Source organism: Eretmochelys imbricata, chromosome 1 (genome assembly GCF_965152235.1).
Source record: "Eretmochelys imbricata isolate rEreImb1 chromosome 1, rEreImb1.hap1, whole genome shotgun sequence".
Lineage (NCBI taxonomy): Eukaryota > Metazoa > Chordata > Testudines > Cheloniidae > Eretmochelys > Eretmochelys imbricata.
Window position 1 is genome coordinate 314396728 of NC_135572.1, and position 14928 is coordinate 314411655.

Sequence of the window (14928 nt, forward strand, 5' to 3'; positions counted from 1 at the left end):
TCCTCAAGCACAATGGAACTCTCTACAATAAGGGTAGAGCTTGTCTGTGTAGTAGACAGAACTCTCGGTGGGGCTAGTCCCACACTGTCGAATGAATTCCCCCAGGAACTAAGAACCATCACAAACCTCACCACTTTCTGCTCAAATTGCAAGGCTCATTTCTTTGATCTTGCCTTCTCTAACATAAACACATAGCAACAGGTATGTTTAATAAAAAACAAAACTTAAAAAACTGCCAAAACAAGACACTCTGCTGCTATCCCTGGGGAGGATGAGAGACCAAACAGCATATGACAGACGTGTAGTCACATTGCTTAATGCACTACTAGAAGATGCTGGTGATGAGTGCAGTATAAGGACCTCTATCGAAGAGAATATAATATACTTCGACTTATTTCCACACAACATTCTGATTAAAGAATTAGAGCTATAACATACCAATTAAGCATACATTAAATGGATTAAGAAATGGTTAATTGACAGGTCTCAAACCGTATTTGTCAGTGGAGAGTCATCAATTAATATGGGTATTTTTAGTGGGGTTCTGCAAGGATGCAGACTACACCCAATGCTACTCAACATTTTCACCAACAGTAAGTAAATATAAAGACATTGTTGATAAAATTTTTGGATGACAAAGATTGACAGAGAGGTAAATAGTGATGAGGACAAAGCAGTCCTACAAAGCAATCTGGATTCAAACAAAATACATTTTAATACATCTAAAAACAAAGAATTCAGACAACTTACCGAATGGGGGACTGAATCCCGGAAAGCAATGATTCTGAAAAGGATTTAGTGGTCACAGAATCAGAGAAATGTACAGCCTGAAGGGATCTTAAGAGATCATCTAGTCCAGTCCCCGGCCCAGGACCAAGTATATCTAAACCATCCCTGACGTGCTTTTCTAAGGGTACATCTACAGTACAAAATTATTTCAAAATTATTCTATTTGAATTTTTGGAAGCGATTTTATACATTCAGTCTTGCGTATCCCCACTAAAGCGCATGAATTCAGTGCAGTGAGTCCACAGTAACGAGGCTAGCATTGAATGTCGAAGCGGTGCACTGTGGGTAGCTATCCCACAGTTCCTGCAGTCCCCGCCGCCCATTGGAATTCTGTGTTAAGCTCCCAGTGCATAATGGGGAATAAAACATTCTCACGGGTGTTTCTGGGTGTGTGTCATCAGTCGTTCCTCTCCCCATGAAAGTCATGGCAGACAATTGTTTCGTGCCTTTTTGGCATGCAGACGCCATACTGCTTTCAGCAGACGGTGCAGTAGGGTCTGCATGCTCCTGGTACTATGAATCCACCTCGCATTTCCTCTCGTCTTTCTATGTAACCTCTATAAGTATCTACTCTTTCTCTTCCTCATTGACCGCTTCCGCTGCCAACTCTGCTAGGCCATCGTGAACTGAGCAGCACAGCTTCCGCCCCCAACTCTGCTCTCCCACTCTTGCTGCGTTACCGAGCTTCTCCACGTTCCCGCCTCCGTGCTCACCTCACGGAGCTCCTGCCTCCGTGAAAGCTACAGGAGACAACCATTTCCCGCCTTTTTTCAGCTATCATGAACCAAACAGCACCTCTTCCGCTGCCACTCTGCTCTCCTACATTTCACGCCCTTTTTCCAGGATTACCCATGCAGGTGCCATAGTGTGGCAAGCATGGAGCCCGCTCAGATCTCCGCTGTAGTTTTGACCATTTTAAATACCTCGCGCATTATCCAGCAGTATGTGCAGTACCTGCAAAACCAGGCGAGGAAGTAATGACAGCACTATTACTATACTGATGAGGACATGGACGCAGACGTTCCTAGAAGCTTGGCACGTGGTGACTGGGAGATCATGGCGGCATTGGGCCAGGTTCATGCCGTGGAATGCTGATTTTGGGCCCGGGAAACAAGCACAGACTGGTGGGACTGCATAGTGTTGCAGGTATGGGATGATTCACAGTGGCTGCGAAACTTTCATATGCGTAGGGTCACTTCCATGGAACTTTGTGACTTGCTGTCCCCTGCCCTGAAGCGCAAAGACACCAAAATGACAGCAGCCCTCACAGCTGAGAAGCAAGTGGCCATAGCCCTGTGGAAGCTTGCAACGCCCGACAGCAACCTGTCATTCGGGAATCAGTTTAGAGTGGGCAAATCTACTGTGGGAGCTGCTGTGCTGCAAGTAGCCAACGCAATCATTGACCAGCTGCTATCAAGGGTAGTGACTTTGGGAAATGTGCAGACCATTGTGGATGGCTTTAATGCAATGGGGTTCCCTAACTGCGGCGGTGCGACAGACGGAACACATATCCCTATCTTGGCCCCGGAACAGCAGGGCGGCCAGTATGTAAACCGCAAAGGGTACTTTTTAATGGTGCTGCAAGCACTGGTGGATCACAAGGAACATTTCACCGACATCAACGTGGGATGGCTGGGAAAGGTGCCGGACGCTCACATCTTCAGAAACTCTGATCTGTTTGAACAGCTGCAGGAAGGGACTTACTTCCCAGACCAGAAAATTACTTTTGGGGATGTTGAAATGCCTATAGTTATCCTCGGAGACCCAGCGTACCCCTTAATGCCATGGCTCATGAAGCCGTACACAGGTACCCTGGACAGTAGTAAGGAGCAGTTCAACAAAAGGCTGAGCAAGTGTAGAATGGTGGTAGAATGTGCTTTTGGATGTTTGAAAGCACACTGGTTCAGTTTACTGATTCAGTTAGATCTCAGCACAACCAATATTCCAACTGTAATTGCTGCTTGTTGTGTGCTCAACAATATCTGTAAGAGTAAGGGGGAAGACGTTTATTGCAGGGTGGGAGGTTGAGGCAACTCGCCTGGCGACCAGTTTCACACAGCCAGACAACAGGGCCATTAGAAGAGCGCAGCAGGGAGCGCTGTGCATCAGAGAAGCTTTGAAAGACAGTTTCATGACTGGCCAGGGTACGGTGTGACAGTTGCGTTTGTTTCTCTTGAAGTTACCCGCCCCCTATATATATATAAAGGAAATAAAGTCACAATTGTTTAAAAACACACTGAGAGAAATCAGAAGGTAGCGGGGGGGGGGGGGGGGGGATTGGGTTAGGAGCGTGGAGGAGGAGGGAAGGACAAGTCCAGAAACCAAATCAAAATTTCGGAAATGCCAGCTTCGTGGTGGGGTAGTGGTGGCGTCACTCCCCGTAATTGCATGCAACTCACAGTAGAAGCGGCATGTATGGGGCTGTGACCCAGAGCGCCCATTCGCCTTCCTGGTTTTTTGGTACGCTTGCCTGAGCTCCTTGATTTTTGTACGACATTGCTCTGTGTCCCTGGAGTAGCCTCTTTCTGTCATGGCCCTGGAGACTTTGGCGTACGTATTTGCATTTCTTTTTTTGGAATGCAGTTCTGCCATAACAGATTCGTCTCCCCAACATGCGATGACATCCAGTACCTCCCATTCAGACGATGCTGGAGCTCGTCTGCGAATCTGGGACTGCGTGGTCTCTTGTGATAGTGGACTCTGCATGGTCGCCTTTGATGGTGGACTGTGCTGATGGTCACCTGTGCTGATGGTGACCAAACAGAAAATGAAATTCAAAAGTTCTCGGGGCTTTTCTGCCTACCTGGCTAGTGCATCAGAGTTGAGAGTGTTGTCGAGAGCGGTCACAACGGAGTATTCTGGGATAGCTCCTGAAGGCCAATAACGTTGAATTGCGTCCACAGTACCTGTAACCTGGAACTGCGATCTCGATTTTAGCGCTACTCCACTTGCCGAGGTGGAGTACATAAATCAGATTAAAGAGCCCTTTAAATAGAAAAAAAACGGATTGGTCGTGTGGACGGAATCAGTTTTATTTCGAATTAACTCAGCTAATTCCAAAATAACCGCCTACAGCAGATCAGGCCTAACTCACTCTTACAAACTTCCAATGACAGGGATTCCACAACCTCCCTTGATAACATATTCTAGTGCTTAGCTATCCTTATATTTAGAAAGTTTTCCTTAATATCTTACCTGAATCTCCCCTGCCATAGATTAAACACATTATATCTTGTCCTACCATAAGTGGACATGGAGAACAATTGATCACCATACTCTTTATTACAGTCCTTAACATATTTGAAGACTTTTCAGGTCCCTCCCCAGTCTTCTTTTCTCAAGGTCTAAACAAACCTAGTGTTTTTAAACCTTATCTCAGAGATTAGGTTTTTTAAACCTTTTATCATTTTTGTACCTCTCCTCTGGACTCTCTTCAATTTCTACACATCTTTTTTAAAAAGTGTGGTGCCCAGAACTGGCCACACAACTCCAGTGCTGAGTAGAGGCCTCACCAGTGCCCAGTAGAGCTGAACAATTACCTCCCATATCTGACCTACAACACGCCTGTTAATGAACCCCAGAATTACGTTTGCCTTTTTCGCCATTGCATGATACTATTGGCTCATATTCAATTTGTGATCTGCTCTAACCTGCACATCCTTTTCTGTAGTACTGTCACCTACCCAGTTATTCCCCATTTGATCTTTCCTTCCTGTGATGAAGTGGGAAGTTTCCCTTGTTATGTTGTATGTGAGCCTACGTGAGTCTTACTGTTTTGCATGAATGCTGTGTGCACCTCAGTTTCCCTGTATATTGCACCAATGTCTAGGTGGTGCATAGCTGCCCCTTCGTAACCTGTGACCCAGGAGGGGGATGCGACCAGGTGACTCTTGGCCCAGGGAGCGAGACAAAGGCTGGAGGAGGAGCAATGGGAAGGGTAGGAGCCAGGCAACTGGAAGTGAATCAGTCTCGGCTGGTGTGGGGTGCAGGGGGAGGTCCAGACCCCTGGCTCTGGACTCCCTGTCCCTCAAGATGGACTTGGCTGAAAGTCACTTATTTCTGTGCTAAAAAGTTCTGGCCTACATTGTGTTCCTGTCGACTAATAAACCTTCTGTTTTACCGGCTGGCTGAGAGTCACATCTGACTGCAGAGTTGGGGTGCAGGGCCCTCTGGCTTCCCCAGGAACTCCACTCGGATGGACTCACTGTGGGAAGCGCACGGTGTGGAAGGGGATGCTGAATGCTCCGAGGTCAGACCCAGGAAGGTCGAAGCTGTGTACACTTCTTGCCCTGGAGACAGTATGCTCAGAGAGAGGAGGCATGCTCCCCACAGTCCTGACTGGCTTCATATGGAGTAGTTCCAGAGCATTGACCTGGTGACTCCATGACACTTCCTAAATGTAGTACTTTTGATTTGTCTTCACTGAATTTCATCTTGTTGATTTCAGACCAATTTTCCAGTTTGTCAAGGTCATCTTGAATTCTAACTCTGTCACCAAAAGTTTGCAATCCCTCCCAGGGTGGTGTCATCCACAAATGTTATAAACGTATTCTACACTTCATTTTCCAAGTCATTAATGATGTAGACAAACAACCGAACATGAGCTCCCAATGCAACTCTGTGGAAAAATGGGCTAATGTCATCCTCGTATGTACAAATGGAAGTACTGAGTAAGGAGTAGGGGGGTGATTTTTACTGCAGTTTATGGCATTGGGGAGACTGATACTAGAATATTGCATTCAGTTGTGTCCCCATTTTAAAAAGAATGGGGAAATACTGGACAGGGCACGGAAGAGAGCCTCAAAAACGATTCAAGGGCTGGAGAAAATGCCTTACAGTGAGAGTCAAAGAGCTACATCTGTTTAGCTTATCAAAAACAAGACTGAGACATGAATTAATTATGATATGTAAGGACCTTCATGTGTACAAAAAACTGGGTACTAAAGACAAAGGCAGAATAAGAAATAATGGCTAGAAGCTAAAGCTAGACAAATTCAAATTAGAAATTAGGCACAAATTTTTAATAGACAGGATGATCAACCATTGGAACAAACTATCAACAGAAGTAATGAATTCTCCATCTCTTGATATCTGCAAATCAAGAGTGGATGTCATTCTAGAACATATATTTTAGTCAAACACAAATTGGTACAGTGCTGAATACAAAAGCAACTGAATAAAATTTTATGGAGATATACAAGAGATCAGATTGGATGATCTAATGGTCCCCTCTGACCTAAAAATGTCTATCTATCAAACCCTGTTACTAAACCTTCTGCACACACATCTTTTTTCAGAGTTTCCCACTCCATGTGGATGTTTGGTGTAGTAGTTGGCTGTGTCAGGATTACAGACCATAAGACCTTCCTTATGGAGAGCAGAGAGCACCAAATTATGCAGAAATTCATGCAGAAACTTCCCATCTGTGTAAATCAGTGTCTTATCACACAAATCCTTAGGAATGCTTAAGTACAGGTGCCACCACTGATCAGCACTAACAGCAGCAACAATTGTTCAATTAAAATATTGTATTACAATATATAGCAAATTATTTACTTATTTCACAATTTCAGAATTAAAGCGAACAAGTGCAATTGATTACATTAATTGAGTATGTCATTTCATTAATGGTGAAACATGCATCTTACTAATTACACTTGCAGGTAAGTCTGATCACAAGAAAGATTTAAAAATTTAACCCTTGCCTACTTTCTTCAGAGATTTCTGAGTATGATAGCAAGTAAGCTGAAAGAAAACACGATGCATTTTGGAGGATATATCTCAAAGTAGTGATCTACATCTTTTCAAATACCAATCGCTGATTATTTAGACAAAAATGAAATGCCCCTAGTCCAGAAGAAAAACCTTCATCTGCCCTCTCTGTAGAACTATACAAGGTAACTTGCATATAGCATTAATATTTAAAATAATGTTTCAAATATTCGCAAAAAGAAAAGGAGTACTTGTGGCATCTTAGAGACTAACCAATTTATTTGAGCATGAACTGTAGCTCACGAAAGCTTATGCTCAAATAAATTGGGTAGTCTCTAAGGTGCCACAAGTACTCCTTTTCTTTTTGTGAATACAGACTAACATGGCTGTTACTCTGAAAAGTTTCAAATATTGATTAATTCAACAGAAGTCATCAATATTATTTGTGTAAACAGTAAAGTTCATTAAAGAAAGGTGTTATCACAGATCGTTGCGATAACATACAACACTGAGAATAATTTTGTATGTTCCCACAAACTTGCTCAACCTCAGGGCTGGCATTTCTATGACAGAATTTTAGAATTAAAAGGGAAGGGGTGGAGATATTCGAGCCACAGGTAGAATTCTCCAAATTCTAGTGAAGTGTACCAAGTCACATGGCTGCTGCCTGAGTCTTACAGCAACACTAAAGATACTAGCTGGTTCAACTAATTGTAGTATTCAGCAATAAAGTAGTATTCCTTGAAGTAGTTTGTGAGCATTCTAGTGGTGTTCACTGTTTTCTATATTTTAGAAACCACTCAAGACAGTAGTATGCATTAATCTAGGCATATAGTTAATAAACACGATTATTTGGGAGCCAACTGTGCCCATGAAGGGTTTTCATATTAGTTTTGTTGTGTAAAGATCAAAAAAACCCTCTAAAATTAAAAAAAAATTAAATAAATTTAGCCATTTTTCCTATTTTTAATTTATCTCACAATAAACCTAAGTTCCTACCAGCATTTTCACTTGTAACTATCATATAATTTCTGTGAAAACATTACAGTTGGATTTGCAACAAATTGATTGAATATTGCTTTTTGTTGTTTTTCCACACGCATATTACATGTTAACTAAGAAAGAAAACACAAAATAAAAATTGGGATAATATACTTGTCAGACCAGAAATAAAGGTTCACCTCTAAAAGTGACATATCCTTATCTCTTCCTAACAAAGTAACAATCTCTGGAACATGTCATTTTGATGACCCAAGACATTATTTTGCCATAGACAGCCCCTATTACTTCAGAAGTGTATAACCCTTATAGACAAGTCATTTGGGGTGACCAGAGACTTATTTTATCTCATACAGCCAGTTAAAATCCAGCTCCTTATTCAAGCACCATTTACAATATGGAAGTGGGATACGGATGGGATATTAAGTAGCATATTGCAAAAAAGAATAAGAGCTTCAGGTCAGGGAGTGGCATGTCACAGATCCTTCAAAAACAGTCTGACAATCACAGGGATGCTTCACTTGGGGTGAGCAAAACGCATTTTGTCAGATACTGTCTGTCAAAACCCAGTTCCTTATTCAAGTCCTCTGTACAATATGGAAGCGGGGTGGAAGCATGAATTTAGCAGCAAATTGCACACGAACAAAGTTTCAGGTCAGCAAGTGGCATGTCCCAAATCCTTCAGAACTGTCTGACAGTCAGAGAGATGTATCACTTGGGGTGACCTGAAACTTATTTCATCATGTACAGCCACTCAAATCCTAGCTCCTTGATTAATTAATAAACAAGTAAATAGGAATTTAATTTATCAGAATCTCATTAATTTGATGACATTTCTAAAAATTTAATCTTATATTGATATATTTCTAAGTAATTTTGGCCTTGGAATAAAGAACTGGGAGCCACATAAGCAGCTGGTAGCACAAATAAGAAACTTGGAAAATGTAACCAGGAATAAGGAACCAACTTCAGCCTCTTCAACGGCCTCAGGAAAATTATGTGTGGGGCTCCAGGCCACACAGTACTCCTGGGAGGGATCACAGAGACTGCTGAGGCCATGTCCCCAAAGTTCTGGCTCCGCAGGAGGCCTGGGGGTAACATTTGGCTAGCCACCCCCACCCCAAAAGTGCTGCTTTACCGATGATGATTTATATACCAAGATTCTGATTAAAACAGGTTTTAAAAGGAAATTTAAAAATACTGTTTTAAGACAAAAATGAGCGTTGTTCTTTTTTAGAAAACACACATTAAATTAGAAGTTGAAATCTACAATTTTTCTTGTTCTCTTTTTCTAAAAATAAGCAGTTACCTTATTCTGTGCTTCAATATGAGCATTGTACTCAAGCAATAGTACTGCTAGAGATATATTAGCAGTCTGGGCAGCCAGGTGAAGGGCAGTGCTGCTGTTAACATCCACAAGATTAGGGTCTGCACCATGCTCTAGCAGCATAGTTGCACATTTTTCCTGCTGGCATTGTACTGCCTGTGAATATAACAGAAAAAGAGAGAATAAATTCTGCAAGTTAAATTCCATCTTATTAGAATTGCCACAACTTAATGAAATTAATAAATAAAAAACTGCATTAACATTTTGTTTATATACTATATTACATACCCACTGACAGTAACGTAACTTTATACATTCCATAATACAGAATTTGTAGTTAAGTGGAAAAATAATATTAGTACATCTTACATAACTGCATTAAATACTGTGCATACCTTCATCAACGGGGATCTGTTATCATTGTCACACAGATTTAGTTTGCACTTGTTGTCCACTAAGTAAGTAACAACATCTGAATGTCCATTAGCACAGGCAAGATGCAAAGGTGTCCTAAAAATAAGATGATACATCAGATTAACAACAACCAAATAAAAGTTTGATGTTTATGTTACAGGAATAATGTCAATTTAAATTTGGCCCAAATTTTAGATTTTGTAAAAATAAGCTTTAAATGAAACCATATTACCAATGGAAAACATTTCTGTACTTTAAAACATTACAATACTAAGAATCTGAAACTAATATTAACTATTTAAAATATCCTTGAAAGAATACACTTATTAGACGCTGATCCTGCAACTGGACCATACAGGTGGACTCCTGTGCCCAAATAGGGTGCTTCAATGGGACCCCAGTGCAAAGCAGAGTTCTGCCAATGCAGAACAGATTGCAGGATTGGAATCTTAGTCTATAACAACTAAACCTGCATTTTTTCTTTATAATTAAAATGCTGAAACTGTCCAAAGTGTTAGGATATCGGCTTTTGTACCAAAATGTCAAGACAGTTCTGAATTTTGTAAAGATAAAATATATATTACATTTTCTAGCTACTGCAGCAAATGTAAGCCTATGCTCACTGGAGTGGGTTTATAAAACTTCTGATTGGCAGAATAAGATAAGGAAATTATCACCTTTAATTTTTAATCACTAAAAAACAAAGCAAAAAACACAAAAAAAGTGTCCTGTCTTTGTGCCAATCTCAACTCTAATAGTCCTAACATTGAATCCTGCTATAAGAAGAGTCCTCTCTAAGGCAGAACTTCTTGCAGGATCAGGGCCTAACTGGCAAAGTAATTTTCATAATAGTTGACCCATGTAACAAAATAAAACATTTTTCTTGAAAAGAAGGCCAAAACTAAATATGTAGTATGAATATTCAAGGATGTGTAACTTAATGTATTCGTTTATAAAAATCTACCAAAATATTACATAAACCCCCCTACATTCAGAATACTGTAAAACATTTTATCCCTGGCCTCAACTCTCATTGATTCTAATGAGAATAGCATGGCTGAAGGCCTCACGTGATGCTTGAAATATTGAGCATAGATTTTCTCAGGATGGGAGAACAAAATCATTTTTGCAATTTGTACTTCCTGCTTGAAAGTTAGTGGCTGCATAATTTAAACTTCTCTTCTGTTCCTGATTGCAAGAAATATCATTCAAAAGCATTACCTCTCATATGAATTGTTGTGTGAATCCAAAAATTCCAATATCAGTTGATCACTTGTTCCAAAACATAAACCACAATTGGCTAATTACCATCCTTAGAGGGTATAGTTATTTTCATTACCTTACCACAATTTCACCAAACAGAAAACCCAGTCAACATTGCAGTGTGTCAATAAATAAAATATATTTAATTTATTTCAGCCTGTAATTCTCCTTTTGTCTACACTGCACATATGCGCCTTGAATCTTTTGCATTTGAAACATTGTAGATTATTTTCTTTTAGTACTAAACAAGCCAATCACTTCAACTTTCTGCATCTTTTAAGTCTTAATATACCTAGTTCAATGGATTATCAATGGTACTTCTACTCCAAAAACTAAAGGCAGACAATGTGCCTCATGGCTCCATTAATTGCGCTTGCCAGGGTACTATAAGAAAGCTACCTTCCTGATTACTGGAGATGTTAGCATCACAGGTGGCCTTACAATTTTCCTTCCATTCAAACTTCTTCCAAGACAGAGGAGAGAATAAGCATCCAATGGAGAGTCAGGACAGGAGTTTGAATGGATGCAAAAGGTAAAGAACAGTCTTAAAATAATTTGCACCAAGCAACCATGGCTGTAGCTATGGCAGGGTGAGCAGAGCAGCCACCCATGGTGCAGAGCCAGCAAGGGTACAAAAATGGGGTGGCGTGCAGGATTGGGCCCAGTAGCATCAGCTCCCAGCCACTTGCAAGATTGGGCCCAGCTGCATTGGCCGGAGCCCAGGTTAGCAAATTGTGATGCATAGTTGATGCTCTGTTACAATTTGCTACTCCTGGACCAGAGGATGGATAAGTTGAGAAGTAGCGAACTGTGACAGGTGACCCCATCTGTCAGAATTTGCTAACCCTGGCTCAAATTTCAAAGATGAGAGGTAGCAAAGAGAATTTCAAAGGTGAGAGGTAGCAAATTATGACAAGGCAGGAAAAGACCATTCGGAGGTGTCAGTAACTGCTTCTTGTAGCAAAATCTGTCAGTAGTGGTTTTTGACATTACACCCTGGCTCCTGGCAGGGAGGCAACAGTTTTCGAACTATGGGGTGCATCCCTCCATGGAAGTGTACCCCACAGTTTGAAAACCTCTGTGCTAAACGGAAGGCAGAAATCGGGGGGGGGGGGGAGAGAATGTGACCCTACATGCCCCCCACAGGTCGCATCTAGGGGGCACAAATATGCTTGCTCACCACAGGAGCTAAAATGCTTTGTTACAGCTCTGCAAGCAACTGGCAGTTTTCAAAAGCATGAAACCATCTAAAAGTGTGTCTACATTTGGTAACATTTAAGGTATATTACAGAGCCATTCTGGCTCCCCAACTTCTGTTTCAAGGGGGAAAATAGCTTTGCCATAAGTAGGGTGACCATATTTCCCTATGCTGAATACAGAACACCTGGTAAAATTATTCATATTCAAGTAAGCTCAATGGTAATCAATCAGAACTAACTTCAAATTAGCATCAAGTTGACTAAGCCTGTTTTACAAAGAAATACTGAGTGGTTAGATTATTTTTATTTACCTTCTTATCTTTAAGGCTTTAGGGTTCACACAGGGAGAGGTGACATACACACACTCCCATACACCTCTCTCACACGGGGTGGTGACCGACTGACCTGACCCAACCCTCCCTGCCCGGCGCTCTCCGCCCTCCATGCTTGGCTTGGTTGGGCCCCCGGACAGACCCGCCTCTCCTGGTACCTGGCACCGTCTCTTCTCGAGGCAACACATGGGGGCAGCATGCAGGGTCACATACCACCCCCCTGCCCAGATTTTTGCCAGGGTTCACATCAGAATGTGGCCAGTAGCAGCCTTCCAGCACTGTGAGGGACAGATGGGACAGGAGCTGCTTTCAGCAGCAGGGGACTGGGAAGGGATTACCCGGCCCCTGTCTTTGCAGAGCTCATCTCTTCCTCCCCATCCTTGTGTCTGGAAGCAGCTTGTCCCTTCCTGACTGCACAGTGTCGACAGCTAACACTTCCAGGCTTCTGTTGGCCACCAACACAACACAACCACCTCCTATCCCCTCACTATGGCGTGGGCAGGAAAGGGTTAAGCCCCGAGTATGCATTGTGCACTAGGGCCCAGGGAACCTGACTGCACGGGCTTCAGCAAACCCGGCCAGAGAGGTGGCTCAGCAGGGGAGGGTGCCCAGGGGACAGAGCATCCCTGTGTTCCCTGGAGGCAGGACCCTGGGTGGGGGTGTGTGTGAAGAGGATGCTAAAACCCTGCTCGGAGGTCTGCTGTGGAGCTTGCAAGGTCGGAGTGCAAACACACTGGAAATATCTGGAGTGGCGGGGGGCGGAGAGGGGGCATAGCGCTTAGCTGAGGGGCGGAGAGGCTTCCCTACGCTAGTGCTGTGCTTGGCTCTTCCTGGCCAGCGCCCCGGGCCGGAGGGTCTTGGGCTTTCCTGGGGTGCCAGCCCAGACAGAGGCAGTGGGGGAAGGAACCTGCTGGCCAGGAGCCTGGTGAGCCAAGCTCACCAGCCGCGGGTGGTGGTGGTGGAGAGAGATATGAAGGAGCAGCAGGGTTGGAGGGGCTGAAGGGGCAAAGCAAGGAGAGGACAGCAAGAGGGGGAGCACATAAGGAGCAGATGCGTGGGCTACACTTAACTAGCTGATGCCTGGCGCCTGCCCTCATGCACCAGCCACTGCAGCTCGCAGCCAGTGCTGGATGGAAACAGGACGGGGGTTGGGGCCCTGCTGGCCAAGAGCAGGCACCCAGTGAGAGCTATGCTGATGGACCACCAGGGGAAGTGGTCAGCCTTACGCTGCAGCTTTGCCCCGCCACCAGCCTCGCACACCCACCCCCATCATCAGCCACTGGACCCCACACACTGCTGGTGGGCAGGCGGCTGGCAAGTAGAGATGGTTCCTGCTGCTGGCTCAGCCAGTAACGATGGGGGCTGGGAGTGGACAGAAAATACGGGACAATTTGCCCGTTTTTAAGAAAAAGTCAGGACGCTTGCAGGAGAGCTTAAATATGGGACTTTAAAAGTGGGACATGTGGTCACCCTAGCCATAAGACTCATAAATTTTAAGGTCAGAAGGGACCACTGTGATCATCTAATGTCTGATCTCCTTTTCAGTCGCAGAACCTCACCCCTCAACTCCTATAATTAACCCCCTCACCTCTGGCTGAGTTACTGAAGTCCTTAACTCAAAAGTTTAAAGACTTCAAAAGTTACAGAGAGAGAGAGAGAGAATCCACCATTTACAGTAATTTAAATTGCAACTGACCCATGCCCATACTGCACAGGAAGGCTACAGCATCACTAGGACACAGCGTTTCTCAACCTATTTACCACTGCGGACCCCATATGCAGCTCTCTATCGGTTATGTGGGCCACATCCACACACTGTATATACTACCTGCGGCATCCTTTAGGATGTCACGTGGGCCACCGCTGTATGCTGATTGGGCCACAAGCTGCCCGCGGGTGGAGACCCCCTGGTCTGGAGCCGCTGACGGTTGGGTTTACAATAAAACAACAGTAACACTTGGTGCCTATGTAAGTGCTGCTTCTCGGGAGCTAGGGAAGGAGGGTCTCTGGCCCCACGTGGCGATCCCCGGCAACAGGGAGGTGAAGGGGCTGCTCCGAGTCGCGCTGCCCGGCCGTGGCTGGGATGGGGAGGGCCACAGCGCTGCGCCCCGCCCGCCCGCCCCCGTTACCTGTTCTCTTTATCCAGCTGGTTGATGTCGTTTTTCTTCAGCAGCTGCTGGAGCCTGCCCAGGTCCCCGCCGGCGGCCGCTCGGTGCAATTTGCCCAGCTCCTTCTCCCGCAGCTCGTAGCCGCCGCCGCCGCCGGGGACACCGGGCAGCGAGGCGCGGCTAGACGGCGACTGCCCCTTCTTCTTCTTCCCGAAGCTGAAGATCTTCTTCATCCTCCGGCGGGCCGGCTCCCCCAGCTCAGGGGTCGCGGCGGCGGCAGGGGGCAGGACCGCGGGGATTCCGCCCGCCCATCACAGGCCCCGGCCTCAGGGGCGTCCGGGCCCCGCAGGGTCAGGAACTTTCCGCCCGCCGCCGCGGCCAAGCCCGGATTAGCTGCGCGCTCAGGCGGCTCCGGGCCCGGGCGCTCACTGCGGGGAGCGTCCGGCTGAGAACGGCGGGGGCTGAAGGGCCGCGCCCCCTCACGGTGGGGCGGGGGACCCCTAGGGGCTGGGGTTCATTCAGCGGCGGCAGCAGCCACGGCAACGGCGTCCCAATCCCGAACGCGCATGCGCAGGACACGCGGTTGCTGGTGGGGGTGGCTCGACGCGCAAACGCGAAAGACTCTTTGCTGCTCGGCCCTGCCTACTTGTGCTCATTGCGGTCCGCCCCGACCTCCGCCCCGCGGCCTGAGGCGAGCCCCAGGGCCTGAGGCGAGCCAAGGCCGGCCGCCAGCAGCACGTCCTGTCGCTGTCACTTCTGTCCTCCTCGGTCGGCAGCGCCTCATG

General features: G+C 45.2%; 1 protein-coding gene across 1 annotated transcript in view; it reads right to left on the reverse strand.

Moving 5' to 3' along the window:
• ANKRD26 (ankyrin repeat domain 26) overlaps positions 1-14681 on the reverse strand; it is a 195138-nt gene extending 180457 nt beyond the window's left edge. The window contains exons 1-3 of the mRNA XM_077834346.1: positions 14165-14681; positions 9223-9337; positions 8810-8983 (exon numbers count right to left, since the gene is read on the reverse strand). Of these exons, the coding sequence (XP_077690472.1) occupies positions 8810-8983; positions 9223-9337; positions 14165-14376 (501 nt within the window). The 5' untranslated portion in view covers positions 14377-14681. The remainder of the gene's footprint in view (positions 1-8809; positions 8984-9222; positions 9338-14164) is intronic.
• Positions 14682-14928: the final 247 nt, after the last annotated feature.